General features: G+C 41.7%; 1 protein-coding gene across 1 annotated transcript; it reads right to left on the bottom strand.

Moving 5' to 3' along the window:
- Window positions 1-483: 483 nt before the first annotated feature.
- On the bottom strand, window positions 484-12,917 carry Aarsd1 (alanyl-tRNA synthetase domain containing 1). The gene is made up of 12 exons (XM_047543593.1): window positions 12,782-12,917; window positions 12,508-12,639; window positions 9,240-9,399; window positions 6,985-7,042; window positions 6,186-6,342; window positions 5,977-6,093; window positions 5,627-5,757; window positions 5,250-5,316; window positions 4,976-5,067; window positions 4,470-4,524; window positions 2,818-2,912; window positions 484-796 (listed from the first exon to the last, which is right to left on the bottom strand). The coding sequence occupies exons 1-12, from the start codon at window positions 12,818-12,820 to the stop codon at window positions 661-663; spliced, it is 1,239 nt and encodes a 412-aa protein (XP_047399549.1). The 5' UTR covers window positions 12,821-12,917; the 3' UTR covers window positions 484-660.
- Window positions 12,918-14,707: the final 1,790 nt, after the last annotated feature.

Here is a 14,707-nt window from a genome sequence, read left to right as displayed (position 1 = left end):
ATGATTCTTACCTTAAAGTTGAGTTTGTGTGATATTAATATTGCCACACAAGCTGTCTTTGGATTAGTGCAAGGTATATCCTTTTCTAGTCTCACTAACAGACTTAGAGCACCATTCTACTTCATACTTTTGTGATTTCTTAACATATTTGCAAAGTCATTGATACTTTTTAGTTCTAAATTACAAGTCTGGGAAAAAAAATAGAGGACTGGGGGTGTAGTTCAGTGGCAGAGCATGTGCTTAGCAAGCATAAGGCCCTGTTTGATCCCCAGAATCAAAATACAAATAAAGATTTAGGAAAAAAGAAAAGAAAGAAAGAAACAAAATCGAGGAGATCTGAATGAGGTTGTCATGGATAAAGCCTCTAGACTGACTTGTATTCTCTGTAGACAACTTGCTTCTCCAAGAACAAAGGTTTAGCCTAGGCTTAGGCAAATCACATGTCATCAACATAATGCCCACTCATGTAGGTTACACCTAATAGGCACCAAATCAGAAAACTGTTTATTCACAAACAGATGCTAATCACACAAGCACACTGGAGTATACTGTACAAATCAGTCATATAAATTTAAGTGGTAATAGAACCATTTTGAGTCACATTATTTTATTGTGTAAGAAACTTCTTCCACGGTCAGAGGGGGTGGTCGCCCTGAGTTCTCACTCCTCAGCACTCTGCGTGCTGACATAGTCCTGTAGAAGCGCCTGCACCTCTGTGCGTCGGCTCATCTTGGTGGCCTTGCCCTGGAAGCGTCCTTTCTTTCCTGCTCCTTTGCCTTCCAGGACCTCAGCTACCCTGGGGAACAGAGATGCAGTCAGGGAGATGATCTTTGAGAGAAAAACCACAAAAACACAAGGGCAGCCCTGAGCCTTTCCTGGAGAGGGAGGAACAGTGACTTCTAGAAGTCCTTCTTAAAAATGCTTGCACACAAAAATTAAAAACTTGCACTAGAAGAGGGGAGTTCTAAGTTTCCCAATAGAAATGACAAATGTTTAGGGAGGTGGAAATGCTAATTCCTCTGATTTGATCAATTACACATTGCATACATGTATTATCACACTATATGCCATAAATATATATCAATGCCTTTAAAGAGTTAAAAAAAATTCATCAGTGGCAGAGCACTTGCCTAGCACAGGTGAGGCCCTGGGTTTGATCCTCAGCACCACATAAAAATAAATAAAATAAAGATATTGTGTCCATCTACAACTAGAAAATATACTTCAAAAAATTCATAATACTTGGCACATGTACACAAAAATATATATACCAAATTCATATATAACAGTAAATAACTGCCTCAGCACCACCAAAACAGAGAAAGAAAAGGCAAACAAATAACTGGAAACATATTTCTAAACATGGAAGCAAAATAAATTATGGTACTCTCAGGGGAGCAGGATGAGTATATACTAGGGACAAAGGGCTGCTGTGGGGAGTACCGACAGAGCTAGGAAGGAAGTGGGGATGGCAGCAAACTGGAGACTCCTGCGCTGTTTGAGGAGGGTGGCAACTCAATTCCTCATAGTTACTGTCATGTAGGTATGTGAACCCAGAGTTATTAGATCCTCCCTTTTTTCATTTCCTTTCCTTTTCTTTTTTTTTTTTTTTTTTTTGAGAAAAGCTAGAACTTTGTTTTTATATAAAAATCTAAAATCTAACCTTAAAATGCAGCAACTGCTGGTTTATTGGTGCATGCCTGTAATCCCAGCAATTTGTGAGGCTCAGGCAGGAGGATCACAAGTTTAAGGCCAGCCTCAACAACTTAGTGAGGCCCTAAGCAACCTAGAAAGACCCTGTCTCAAAATAAAAAATAAAAAAAGAATAAAGCTCAGTGGTTAAGCACCCCTAAGTTAAATCCCAGTACAAAAAACATAGCAACTAATTTTGAAAATTTATAACTGTATACAGGCCAAAGTAGTCTGCAGGCCACATGGGGTTATTACAATAAATACTTACACAGTCCCTCAATGTTTTCAATAAACACACATTCCACAGAGCTAGCAAGGACTCTGAAAACTCCAAATGCCACAAAGAATTTGGGTCATATGCTTCCATATATAATTTAAAATGGACAATATAAAATATTGTGTCCATCTACAACTAGAAAATATACTTCAAAAAATTCAAGGGTAAAGAAGTCCAACAAAGTTTTCTCTTTCTTTTTTTGAGGGCTGGGGATATAACTCAGTTGGTAAAGTGCTTGCCTCACATGCACAAGGCCCTGGGTTCAATCCCCAACACCACCAAAAAAAAAAAAAAAAAAAAAAAAAAAAAAAAAAAAAAATCTCTTTCTTTTTTTAAAAATTTATTTATAATCTTACAGTACTTGGGGTCAAACCCCAGGGACACTCTACCCTTGAGCTACATCCCCAGTCCTTTTTATTTTCTGAGACAGGGTCTTGCTAAATTGCTGAAGCTGGCCTCAAACTTTTGATCTTCCTGCCTTAGCCTCTCAAATAGGTGGGATTACAGGTGTGTGCCTCTTCGCCCAACTGGAATCTGAATTTCTAAAAGAAAAAATATAAGCACATGAAATTTGGAGCCAGAGGAGCTGGGTTCAAGTCTCAGTTTTGCCACTTTAACTATGAGACCTCAGACACAAGATATAAGGTCCCTCATCAGTCAAACTGGAAATGGTAGTGGTGATAACATCTCTACTCAGCGTACCTCACAAGCCTATATTGTGAATCAAGGAGATGGCAGATATGATAACCCTATTAACAGGTATGGGGCAGTATTATTAAATTAGTAGCTTACATGCTCTCCCTCTCACACAAAAGAGTCCACATAGCATTAAGTCCACGTAGTATTACCTGGGCCCCAGGGTCTCCACAGCCTCCGCTGGCCCTGCCAGTAAGAAAAGCCCAGCACCTCTCTCATCTCCCACAGTTAGGAAAAGGAGAGTCTCCTAGGAGGTAAGACAAAGGGGTGAGCATATATGAGGTCAACTCCCCTAAACCCAATATTGTCCTCAGTCTCAAGGACAGATATCTCCCACTAGGCACAGTGGTAAACACAAAAGTGCCTCTGAGTTCAAAGAACTCAAAGAAACAAACAAAAAAACAAAACCCAAAAAACATATATCTCCCTTTAAACCACCAGTGATGCTGCTGATGAATGCTGATGCAGTCCCTTCACTCTATTCCACTAAAGCCAAGAAACTTTTTAAAAGTGAATGTACTTAGGCTAAACATTAAGTAGGAGGCAGAAAGCAGGTAACCAGGACCAAGCACAATACGTCTTTTGTGGTCTTGTAAGAAACAAAGTTTGGCAGTCCATCTTCAGAATACAGCATTTAGCCTTAATTGGATTCAACAGTAGTCATTTTAATTATAGCCCTTCCCTTTGCCCACCCCAATTTTAAAATTAGCTAAGGTGTAGACTATAACCCTGAACTCTTCCTATCAGAGCAAGGGGCAATACTTCATTAGGGACAAAAGCAGGCGGACTCCTTGCTCAGGTATACTTGCTCTGCAGATTCCTTCTGGGGGCACACACTTCTGCAGAAGAATAATTTTTGCTTTGCTGACCCTCTTTCAAGCACATTTTATTTCTTGTAACACCTCTATATTTCTAACAGTCTGACTCCCATCAACTTTCCAACCTTTTGCCCACCAAGCACCCTGGGCTGCCACTGCCTAAATCACCATGTTTCTCTCTGCCTGGCTGCCTCTGCTCCCTTGTCTGTCTGATGACCGCTAAGCAATCTTTAAGGCTCCTCCACTGTAGCCTCCCCACCCTTTCAGGTAATGTGCTCTTCTACCTCTGGAATTTATCATTCAAATCATAAATGTGGATGAACACATTTGTCTCCCACACTAGAACGTGAGCTCCTTGAGAATCAGTACTGTCTACACAGAAATATGAAAAGAGAGATCATAATGCTCGACCCACAGAAGGATTCCAACAAAAGAGTTTTAGAGAGACTTCACAATCTCTGAGCAACAGACTGTCAGAATGAGGAAGGGCAAGTGAGGCCAGATGCAGAAGAATGTGGGTGGGATGGCCTTCCAAGGGCCTTGTCAAACCATCCCCACTCTCTTTCTTGAGACAAGGTCTTACTATGTAGGTGAGGCTGGACTTAAACTTACAATCCTCCCACCTAACTTCCTGAGTAGCTGGGATTACAGGCATGTACCACCACACCCAGCTACCCTATATTTCTAATACTGAATCCTCAGCACACACAAATCATGTAGCTCTGCAGAGCTAAAGTTCTGATAAAAGGAGCTCAGAAGCTGATAAATGTCATAGCCCCAGAAAAAATCATGAGCATAGATGTAACTCAACACCTCCAACAGAGCTTGGTTCATAAACTAGTGCTAACAAAATAGTATTTAATGAATTTACGTTCCCTACTCTTCAAGTGTTAATATGGAGAGACTTCAGCTAAACTAATGCCCCTCACCTGTATGTCCCTAGGTCTCAACCCAGGGCAGAGCAGAGAATCTCATACTCCTCTTACCTCTGACCCAATCTCATTGGCAATGATATTCATGAACTCAGAATCGCCCTCCTTCCTAGGACAAAGGATACACACATAAGATCCAGGCTGGAGTGGTAGTTGTGAAACTGCAGGAAACCGGCTCTTCATGAGGCTGGCCTCACAGCTGCCTGTTTCAGCATGTAATGTCCCAGACCCCTTAGCAAAGAAAGAGTTCTAACTGAAGGCCACCAAGATGTCCTTCTCAGCCTTAGCAATTTAGAAGCAAGTGAAGGGTATGTTTTTATCTCCCTTAATTAGGATTCACCAGAATAAGAGATCTGTTAGCTGGTGAAGGAAGAGAGGGAAAGTGTTCATGAAACTTACAAGGTTACAGTGAAGATGCTATGATCAAACCCAGGAAATCTGGTTTCTTTAGGGTCTAGGGGTCTATTCAGCCTTGAGGATCCCAATGAGCAATCCATCTCCTGCTGTGCACTGCACAGAGGGGAGATGCTGAGCATTCTCTTCAGTTCCTCATTTCTTACCTGTGTAGTACGACCACACCTCCCCAGTCTGGGCTATTCCTAAGACCATGAGCAATATGCACAGCCAGGTCTCTGAGTAGATTCAGGTTATTCTGAAATGGATGTGATAAGTAGACAGGTAAAAAGGATAACATGAGAGAACTCCATCTTTCCTCCACCCTCATTCTCCCTTCACTATCCCCTTCAACAAACCCCATCTGCTTAGGCCCAGGGCCATCTGCAGTCTATTATAGGCAGCTCCCAGGCCCTTTCCACTCTCCAAAGAATAAATCACCTTCTGCAGGAGCTTGGAGGAGTTCTGGAGCTTTTTCACTGCTTCCACATGATCTTCCGCTCCACACCTGCAAGAGAAAAGCTCAGTGGAGACCAGCCAAACTACCCAGTTGCTTCCAGCATTGGGGGCAAAAATCAATGCTGCCTGGTAGAGACCTGGGAATATTCTGAGGAGTTCCCTTAGGCAACTGGGGGAGAAGATACAAGGGAACAAACCATTTTGTGTGGGTCTGATTTATTATCCAAAGCACTTTATTGTTTATGATTGCATCTTACTCCCTAGAGATAAGAGCTTAATCTATCTATCTTACAGATAGGAGAACTAAGCCCCAAGGTGTCTAGGACCTGAGGAACAGGAAGCAACTGAAGGGGACATACTTAAGCAGAGTGGTCAGTGCCTTTTCAGTTCCATGACTTCTCTCCATCCATTTCAGCACCCGGTTCCCAGCCAGAAATACCAAGTTAGTTTTGTTCTTTTTCCCCTTCTCAGTGCCCAGAATCTTAATGACCTACATGAAGGGGATAACACACACATACATGTATAAACCACAGTGAGTCTTAGGACCTGGGTGCAGGAGAGACCTAGAACTCCTCCCCAGTTCTGAAGTAATGAAGAAGATTCTACTTAGGACTCCTTAATTGACCCCTCTACCACTCTCAGCCCTGTTATAATCCCATAGGCCCTGATAACCTCTCCTGCAACCATTCAACGGCCCTTCCACACCTACCTGAAGGTCACTGAGGTTGTTTACATGAGTCCCACAGCACATGTTGGAATCAATGCCCTCAATGGTAACAACTCGAATGGGTCCGGCATGATCATCTGGTAAGCCCCGGCCCCTTACCTGGAATAGAAAGGAGGGAGAAGGACTGAATTTTGATGAGGAGACCTTGGAAAGTCATTCTATAGAAGCCAGGCCCGGGCCTCTCCCCTCACCTTCTCCACCTCAGGATCATCCAGGCTCAGTTCTTGCACACTCACAGGCAACCGATCTCTGATTTTTTCATTGACACTCTGCTCAATGGCAGCTACTTGTTTTGCAGTCACAGAGGGGCTGTCCAGCTCAATTACACTCCGGAGTCTCCCTAACTCCCTACCAGAAGAAGGTGAGTGGTCACAGGATGTTAATTATGACAACAATAAAGTTTACAAAGACTGGGCATGGTGGTGCATGCCTATCAGCTACTCGGGAGGCTAGAGTAGGAGAATCATAAATTTGAGGGAAGCCTGGACAATTTAGCAAGACTTTGTCTCAAAAAATAAAAAGGGCTGAGGATATAGTTCAGCAGTAGAGCATGCATGTGTGAGGCCCATGTTCATCCCTAACACAGCAAAAAAAAAAAAAAAAAAAAAAGGAAGTTTGCAAAAGAATGCTCATATAAATTATTTTAATTAATCCTCACAAAAATCCCACAAGGTAGGGGACTGTCATTCCTACTTTATGGGTGAAGGGGAACAAGAAATATGATCAAAGTCATGCAGCCAGTGTGTGGTAGAGGCGAGTTTCACCCTCTAGATCTCTGAGCTCCAAATTCCATGTTCTTTCCCAAGCAAGGGCAGATGTCTCTTCTCTCAACCATTAAGAAACAAAAGGTCAATCCACCACCCAGTCTTTAAGAATAGGAGAACAGCCAATTTGGAAGACTACCTTTCTTTTATCCTCCTGCTCCCAACCCAATATGGGGAACAGACCTAGTATCAATGCCCTACAGTTAGTCCTGTGACTCCGGCTCACCATGATGTTGTCTTCAACCCAAACATATTGTCAGCCACTGCTGTGATGAGATGTTGCCCTAAGAAAAGAGAACAAGAGACAGGAGAAAAGTCAAAAGCCCAGACAGGCACATATTCCCACAATAACATATCACAGAAATTCTCCTAGTTGAAGACCTGCTAGGCATCTGGTTAATCACTTTAGATACCTAATTGAGAATCATCACAAGAATTCTACAAGAGGTTTTATCATGCCATTTCACAAGAATCTGCCAAGGCAATACAGCTCATCAGAGGCAGGTTTTGAATTAAAATTCTATGTGTAATAGTCATTCATTCAACATATATTTACTGAGTACCTTCCACATGCAAAGTACAGGGCATGACGTTAGAGATATAGCAGCATTCCTGACTGATGACAGTGACAATGAGGAAAAAAGGAGAAAGAGGAGGAGAAGGAATTAACTATGAAGGCCAAAGGAACAAGACTGCCAGAGCCCTTGAAGAAGCTGGGCCTGGTAGCACAAACCTGTTATCCCAGCCACTTGGAAGGTTGACAAAGGAAGATCACAAGTTCAAGGACAGCCTGAACAAAGCAAGACTCTTTCTCAAAATAAAATACAATTAAAGGTTTGGGGATGTGCTCAATGGTAGAGCACTTGCCTAGCACATGCAAGGCCCTGCATTCAATCCCCAAAACCATTTGGGCATGGTGATGCACACCTGTAATCCCAGCAATCTAGGAAGCTGAGGCAGGAGGATTACAAGTTCAAGGCTAGCCTCAGCAACTTAGCAAGGTCCTAAGCAACATAGTGAGACCCTGTCTTAAAATTTTAAAAAAGGCTGAGGAGATAACTCAATGGTAAAACACTTCTAAGTTAGAGAGGGCAAGAGGGAGAGAGGCACCAGATGAGGTTGGTACAGTTAGGGTAGACCTAGCAGGGATTGTAGACCATGAGGAGGAATTTGGCTTTACACAAAGAACTAAAGGAAGTCCTTGAAAAACTTTAAGCAGCCAGGTGTGGTGGCCCATGGAGGCTTGGCAAGTCCCTTTCTCAAAAAATAAAATAAAAGGGCTGGGGATATAGCTCAGTTGGCAGAGTGCTTGCCTCTCAAGCACAAGGCCCTGGGTTCAACCCCAACACTGCAAAAAAAAAAAAAAAAATCAAAAAATAAAATAAAAATAAAAAGGGGTAGGGATATAGTTCAGTGATACAGTCCTGGGTTCAACCCCAGTAACACCACCACCACCGAAAAAAAGAAAAGAAATAAAAACTTTTAATCAAAGGATTGACATAACCACATTTTCTTTTTCAAGATTGTTCTATAGCTTGATGTGGTGGTGAACATCTATAATCCCAGTTATTTGGGAAGTCAAACCAGGAGAATGGCAAATTCAAGGTCAGTCTCAGCAATTTACTGAGACTCTGTCTCAAATTTTTTTTTTTTTTTTTTTTTTGGCGGTGCTGGGGATCGAACCCAGGGCCTTGTGCTTACAAGGCCCTCTTACACTCTACCAACTGAGCTATCTCCCCAGCCCTCAAATTTTTAAAAATATAAAAAAATAAAGGGCTGGAGAAGTACCTCAGTGGTAGAGCACCCCTGGGTTCAATCCCTGGTACCTCAAAAAACTAAAAATAAAAAAAATATTGCGCTGTACTACCTGGAAGACCCTGGGTTCAATCCTTAGCACCAAAAAAATAAACAAACAACAACAACAAAAAAAAAAAAAGGTTGTTCTGACTGCTGTGTGGAAAACAGATTAGAGCGGAGAAAATTCAAAGTCCAGGGTCAAGACAGTAAAAACTGGGACTAGGATGACTGCTGTGACACTGGAACAAAGTGAAAAGATATTCAGAAGATAAACCAAAAGGACTCAGTGATTGATTAGCTATCCCCAAAGGGGCATGTGGAACAAATTCCAGGATTTGAGCAACTAGGTAGACACTGATGCCAAGTACTAAATGTACAGGATTCTAATGGAAAACAAGGTTGGACACTTTAAGTTTGAAAAGCCTGTGAGACATTCAGGTAGAAATATCAAGTAGGAAATTAGTAATACTTAGAACCAGCAATTAGTCTGATATTTTTACTTTCACTGTTCATTTTGCTTTCAAAACATAGATAATATCCTGCCTGAATCAGAGTTAATTCTGAGTATGTCTGTCTCTTCCAAAAGGTTAACTCCTGGAGAATCTGAACCACATCTCAAATCATCATGACAGTCCCATACATGGCAGATGCACCTCTCTATGGCCCCCATCCTGCCCCATTTACCTGAATGCTGCTGCATGTGATCAAACCTCCGCTCCCAGTCGACCTGAACCTGAACCTGGCTCCCAGGGGCAAGAGGAGTCCGTGTGAAATGATCAGCCTGGGCTCCCCGGCGGGTCACTCTCAGTACAGAGATGTCATTGATTGTACCATGGTCATCAGGCTGGGGGGAAACAAGCAATCAAGGAGAAGACAGGGCTCACCATATCTCCTAGATCCAAAGACCCTCTAGGGAAAGTTTATGAGAGATAGACCCCAAATGTGACCTCCCTAGAGGAGAAGAAGGTAAAGCCCAATAAGGTGAGTCCACTTTATTCCAGAAGAGAATTCTGTCCTCCTTACTCTCACTTATATAGTTTATTTTTCAAGACGAGAGTAACAGAATTAGAATTGAAAGAAACTAAGTACAGCAACAAAGATTTTTAGTAAAACCCAAAGAAACTTTATCCTCACTGTTCTCACCCTAGTTTAGGTTCTGTTTTGGTTTTTATAAGGGATTGAACCCAGGGGCACTTTACCACTGAGCTATATCACCAGTCTTTTTTATTTTTTGAAACAGGGTCTTACTATGTTGCTTACAGCCTCACTAATTTGCTGAGACTGGCTTAAAACTTGCAATCCTCCTGCCTTAGCCTCCTGAGTCGCTGGGATTATAGGTATACGCCACCATGCCTGGCACTAAATTCTCATCTTTTTTTTTTTTTGGTACCAGGGATTGAACTCAGGGGAGCTTAACCACTGAGACACTTCCACAGTTCTTTTTTATTTTGAGACAGGGTCTCACTGAGTTGGTTAGCACCTCACTGTTGCTAAGGTTGGCTTTGAACTTGCAATTCTGCCTCAAGCTCCTGAGTCACTGGGAATACAGGCATGTACCACTGTGCCCAGCCTAAATTTTTTATCTTTAATAGTCTCTAAAATGATGTGAATTTCCCAGCCTCCAATCACTTCATCCTCTGCACTGCTGCTAGAATTAGACTCAACAATATTAATTCATTTAGAAAAGTACCAAGAGCTTGCAAGACACCTGCCAATCCAAGAATACAATGTAAACAATACGTGATCCCTTTTGGAATTTAAGAGTCTACAGAAGAACATAGACATGAAGTCAATTGCAATAAAAATCTACAATTTGGGGCTGCAGTTGTAGCTCAGTGGTAGAGCACTTGCCTATCATGTGTGAGGCACTGGGTTTGATTCTCAGCACCACATATAAATAAATGAACAAAATAAAGGCCTAGTGACATCTAAAAATTTTTTTAATTAAAATAATAAGTAAATAAAAAGATCTACAATTTGCCATAGTATTTAAATATATACAGTGCTAGAGAAACTGAGACCTAAGTCTTGGGGAATCAGGGAAGACTTCCTAAAAGAAGTGATGTCTAATAAAACAAGACCTTCTATGGATATCTGAGGTTACTGATTTTCCTTCAGCAGCACAAGAAATCTCTGTATTGAAAAAATGATTGTAATAATGATGATGCTAATATGAAACTAAAACTTTCTCACTTGCAAGTCTAATGTACATGGTCTCTCATATCACTTCTTTTTTAAAAAAATTTTTTTAGTTGTTGATGAACCTTTATTTATTTATTTATTTATATATGGTGCTGAGATTCAAACCCAGTGCTTCACACATACTAGGCAAGTGCTCCACACTGAACTACAGTTCCAGCCCTCATGTTACTTTTTTTTTTTTTGCGGTGCTGGGGATTGAACCCAGGGCCTTGTGCTTACAAGGCAAGCACTCTACCAACTGAGTTATATTCCCAGCCCTCATGTTGCTTCTGCATGTAAGAATCAATAAACTTTTCAAGATCATCTCTAGCCTGTCATCAACATACACTATAGGTTCCAAGTATATTGGATTATGTATGATTAAGGAGATTTATGTTCTTTTTTTTTGTTTTTTGGGTACCAGGGATTGATCTTAGGGGCACTCAACCAGTGAGCCACATCCCCAGCCCTTTTTTTATATTTTATTTACAGACAGTCTCACTATGTTGCTTAGGACCTGACTAAGTTGCTGAGGCTAGCCTTGAACTTGAGATTCTCCTGTCTCAGCCTCCAGAGCTGCTGGGATTACAGGCGTGTGCCAACTTGCCCAGCTGAGACATATTCTTTCCACCTTTGCTGCATTTATTTATGATATTATTCCTGCTAGAAAAATCTCCCCCATAACACTAACCTTTGGTGTTACTATCCTCTTCTTCTGTGTTCACAATCTACCTCTTTTTTTTTTTTTTTTTTTTTTCCTTTTTGCGGTACTGAACCCAGGAACACTCTACTTCTAAACTACATTCCAGTTTTTTTGTTGTTGTTATTTAGTAGTGGAGATTGAACCCAGGGGCACTCTACCACTAAGCCACATCCCCAGCCCTTTTTATTTTCAGACAGGTCTAATTTGCCCAAGCTGACCTTGAAATTTTGATCCTCCAGTCTTGGAATCCTGTCACCTTGACCTTTTGATCCTCCTACCTCAGAATCCTAAGTCTCTAGCATTACAGGCTTGTACCCCCATGCCCAGTATCCCACTACCAACCCTATTTTTAAATTTTGAGACAGGGCCTCCATAAATTGCTGACACTGGCCTCAAAGTTGGGATCCTCCTACTTCAGCCTTCCCAGTAGAGGAAATTACTCAAGTGCTCCACTGTACAGGGCTACAATGTACCTACCTCTTTTGTGTTCACACTGTACCTAATCTCTACCCCATTAGAACACACAAATGGCTGTCCTCTATTTTGCTACTGTAACCCATCTAACTTCCCTGAACTCTGTCTGGGGCATCTTTTTCTGTTCCTGTCGTACATCCTATGTGAATTCTCACCTAGGGTCTTTGTATTCACTGTCTGCCTAGAATATCACCCCTCCTCCAGCACCATCAGATAACTGCATTAGTCGCTCCTCCTGAAATGATTTGCCTCCTATTGGAGAGAGCATTCTATCACTCTTTCCCTTTACTAGGCTTTATTTTTATTTATATTACTTGTGCCTGGGAAATATGGTTATCTCTAGTACACATCCCATGTACGCAGACACACTGTCTTGTTCACCCTTTATCTTTAGAGCCTGGAATAATACTGAGTGTGTGTTACATCTAGGTGAGTATTTGTTGGTTTAAAAAAATGTTAAATGAATAATAAAATGAATTGAACAATTGTTCATCTGAATTCACTGCGGCTAAGAAAGGGTAGGAGAGCATTTTCCACCGGAGGACGAAGGAACTAGGGGTTTACTGGGTCAGGTGGAGGGGACAAGCCTCGTACCTGTCCCCCGCCCTCAGGGAAAAGCAGCGTGTCTTCCAACACCACATGGAAACCGCTCAGCACTTCTTTCTTGCCGTTGCTCCCATCGGTCTGCAGCTCCGCCGGCTGGCAGGAGACCACGGTGGTGGTGAACTGGGCAGAGAGAGATGATGAGTAAATAAAACTCCAAACCCAACCTACTCCACTGGGAGACTGAGGCCCATCTCCGCACTCCCTTTTCCCCAAACCGCCCGTAGGCGGGGCAGCATCAGATCCCCTGCCCATAAGGCCGCACCTCCCGGGCATAGCTGTCCCGCTGGCACAGGAACGCCATTACCGTCACCCAGGACCCGGGAACATGCACAGGCTGAAAAGCTTGGGAGCCGACGGACAGCTACGCGGGACAAACTTCATTACGTGTGCGTCTGTGCGCAGACGCTAGAAGGTGAAAGAAGGGGTGTGGTTTGGCCAAATTTACAGAAAACGCGAATTGTGGGAGTTCTGAATTTGTTTTTCTTTCTTTCTTTATTTGTTTGTTCTTTGGCTTTTTTGTTTTTTATTTGTTTTTTGTCTGTCTTGGTAACTGTTTTAACACTGGAAAAACAAAACAAAACAAAACAAAAAAGACTAGAAAAAAAAAACAGAAACAATACAAAACTCGCAGCCTGAACTTGTCGAGAGCCCTTTGGGTCCCTGCTGGTTAAATCCTCATAGTGTAGAGTGTTGAGGTGGGGACGGCACTGGTTAAATAAATAGCCCTGCGAGGCCCGGGCGGTGGTGCATGCCTGTAATCCCAGCGGCTGGGTGAGGCTGAGGCATGAGGATCACAAGTTCAAAGCCAGCCTCATCAATTTAGCAAGTACCTAAGAATTTAGTATATGAAAATAAAAAGAACTGGGGATGTGGCTCAGTGGTTAAGGTGCCCCTGGGTTCAATCCCTGGTATACATATAGTGCAAGGCATACATATACATAACGTATATGTGTTAATAATATGCTCTATATTATACTTTATATAAGCAATACATGCTATTGAATATGCTTATGATCCAATATATTTTGTGTATACCTTATCCAAAATGTTTGGAACCAGAGTGTTTCGGATTTCTGTATTTTAAATTTTGCGACAGGGTATCACTAAATTTCTGAGACTAGACTCAATTTTGCAATCCTCCTGCCTCAGCCTCCCAAATTGCTGGGATTACAGGTATATACCACAAAGCTCATTGAGTTTTTTTGGGGGGGGTTTTTGTTTGTTTGTTTCATTTTGGTTTTGATTTTTAGAATACTTGCACAGGTTTACTGGTTGAGTACCCTTAATCTGAAAATCCAAAATCCAAATTTTTTGAGCATCATAACAGCAATCAAAAAATTTTGGATTTCATAGCTTTTCAGATTTCATAGCATTTCAGATTTTGAATTTTCAGATTAGGAATGGTCAGCCTGCATCTTGTCTTATATATTACATAACTATACTTATAGTTACAGATTTTATGAAATTTATAATACAGTATAATGCTATAGATGATATGGTGCAGTCTAAAACACCATACAGTATGTATTATGTATATAAAAAAGCTCATGTATGAGACAGTGCAAGAATGTTTAGAAGTGAAATGATTGGGTTTTAAGTCTTAACCTAATCAGTGAATTACCCCTGATAGGGATTAACTGAGGGGTAACTGACAGTGGCTAGGGTGTTACTGGAGGAGGTGGGCCCTTGGGGTCATGCCTTTGGAGTATATAATTTGTATCTGGAGAGTGGAGTGTGTCTCTCACTGCTGTCTTATCATCATGTGAGCTCCTTCCTTCACCACACTCTTTTGCCATGATGTTCAACCTCATCTTGAGCCCCGAGGAATGGAGCCAGCTGCCTATGGACTGAGATCTCTGAAACCATGATCCCCCAAATAAACTTTTCCTCCTCTAAAATTGTTCTTCTTGGTTCTTTTAGTCACATTGGTGAAAAAGCTAAGACAAAAATTGGTATCAAGAGTGGGGTCATGGACTTGGGGATGTAGCTCAGTTGGTAGAGTGCTTGCCTCACAAGCACAAGGTCCTAGGTTCAATCCCAGCCCTGGGGAAAAAAAAAAAAAAAAAAAAGAGTGGGGTCATTCTGTGACTAACCTGAGCAAAACCTAAGCTTTTGGAGCTTTTTGGAATTTGGGGGAGGAATTTTTAGATGTTTAGAAATGCTAGCTGGAAATGCTTTAGAATATTAT

This window comes from Sciurus carolinensis, chromosome 3 (genome assembly GCF_902686445.1).
Source record: "Sciurus carolinensis chromosome 3, mSciCar1.2, whole genome shotgun sequence".
NCBI classification, from domain to species: Eukaryota; Metazoa; Chordata; class Mammalia; order Rodentia; family Sciuridae; genus Sciurus; species Sciurus carolinensis.
The sequence above is the reverse complement of the archived record's forward strand: the minus strand, read 5'-3'. Positions and strand labels throughout refer to the sequence as shown.

Excerpts from the sequence above, each read along its gene's own strand:
- Aarsd1 (XM_047543593.1), bottom strand. The coding sequence starts at position 12,820 with ATGGCGTTCCTGTGCCAGCGGGACAGCTATGCCCGGGAG. Across the intron at positions 7,043-9,239 it reads TCACATGCAGCAGCATTCAG|GGCAACATCTCATCACAGCA; the intron begins GTAAATGGGGCA and ends CTCTTTTCTTAG. Across the intron at positions 5,317-5,626 it reads GCACTGACCACTCTGCTTAA|GTGTGGAGCGGAAGATCATG; the intron begins GTATGTCCCCTT and ends TTTCTCTTGCAG.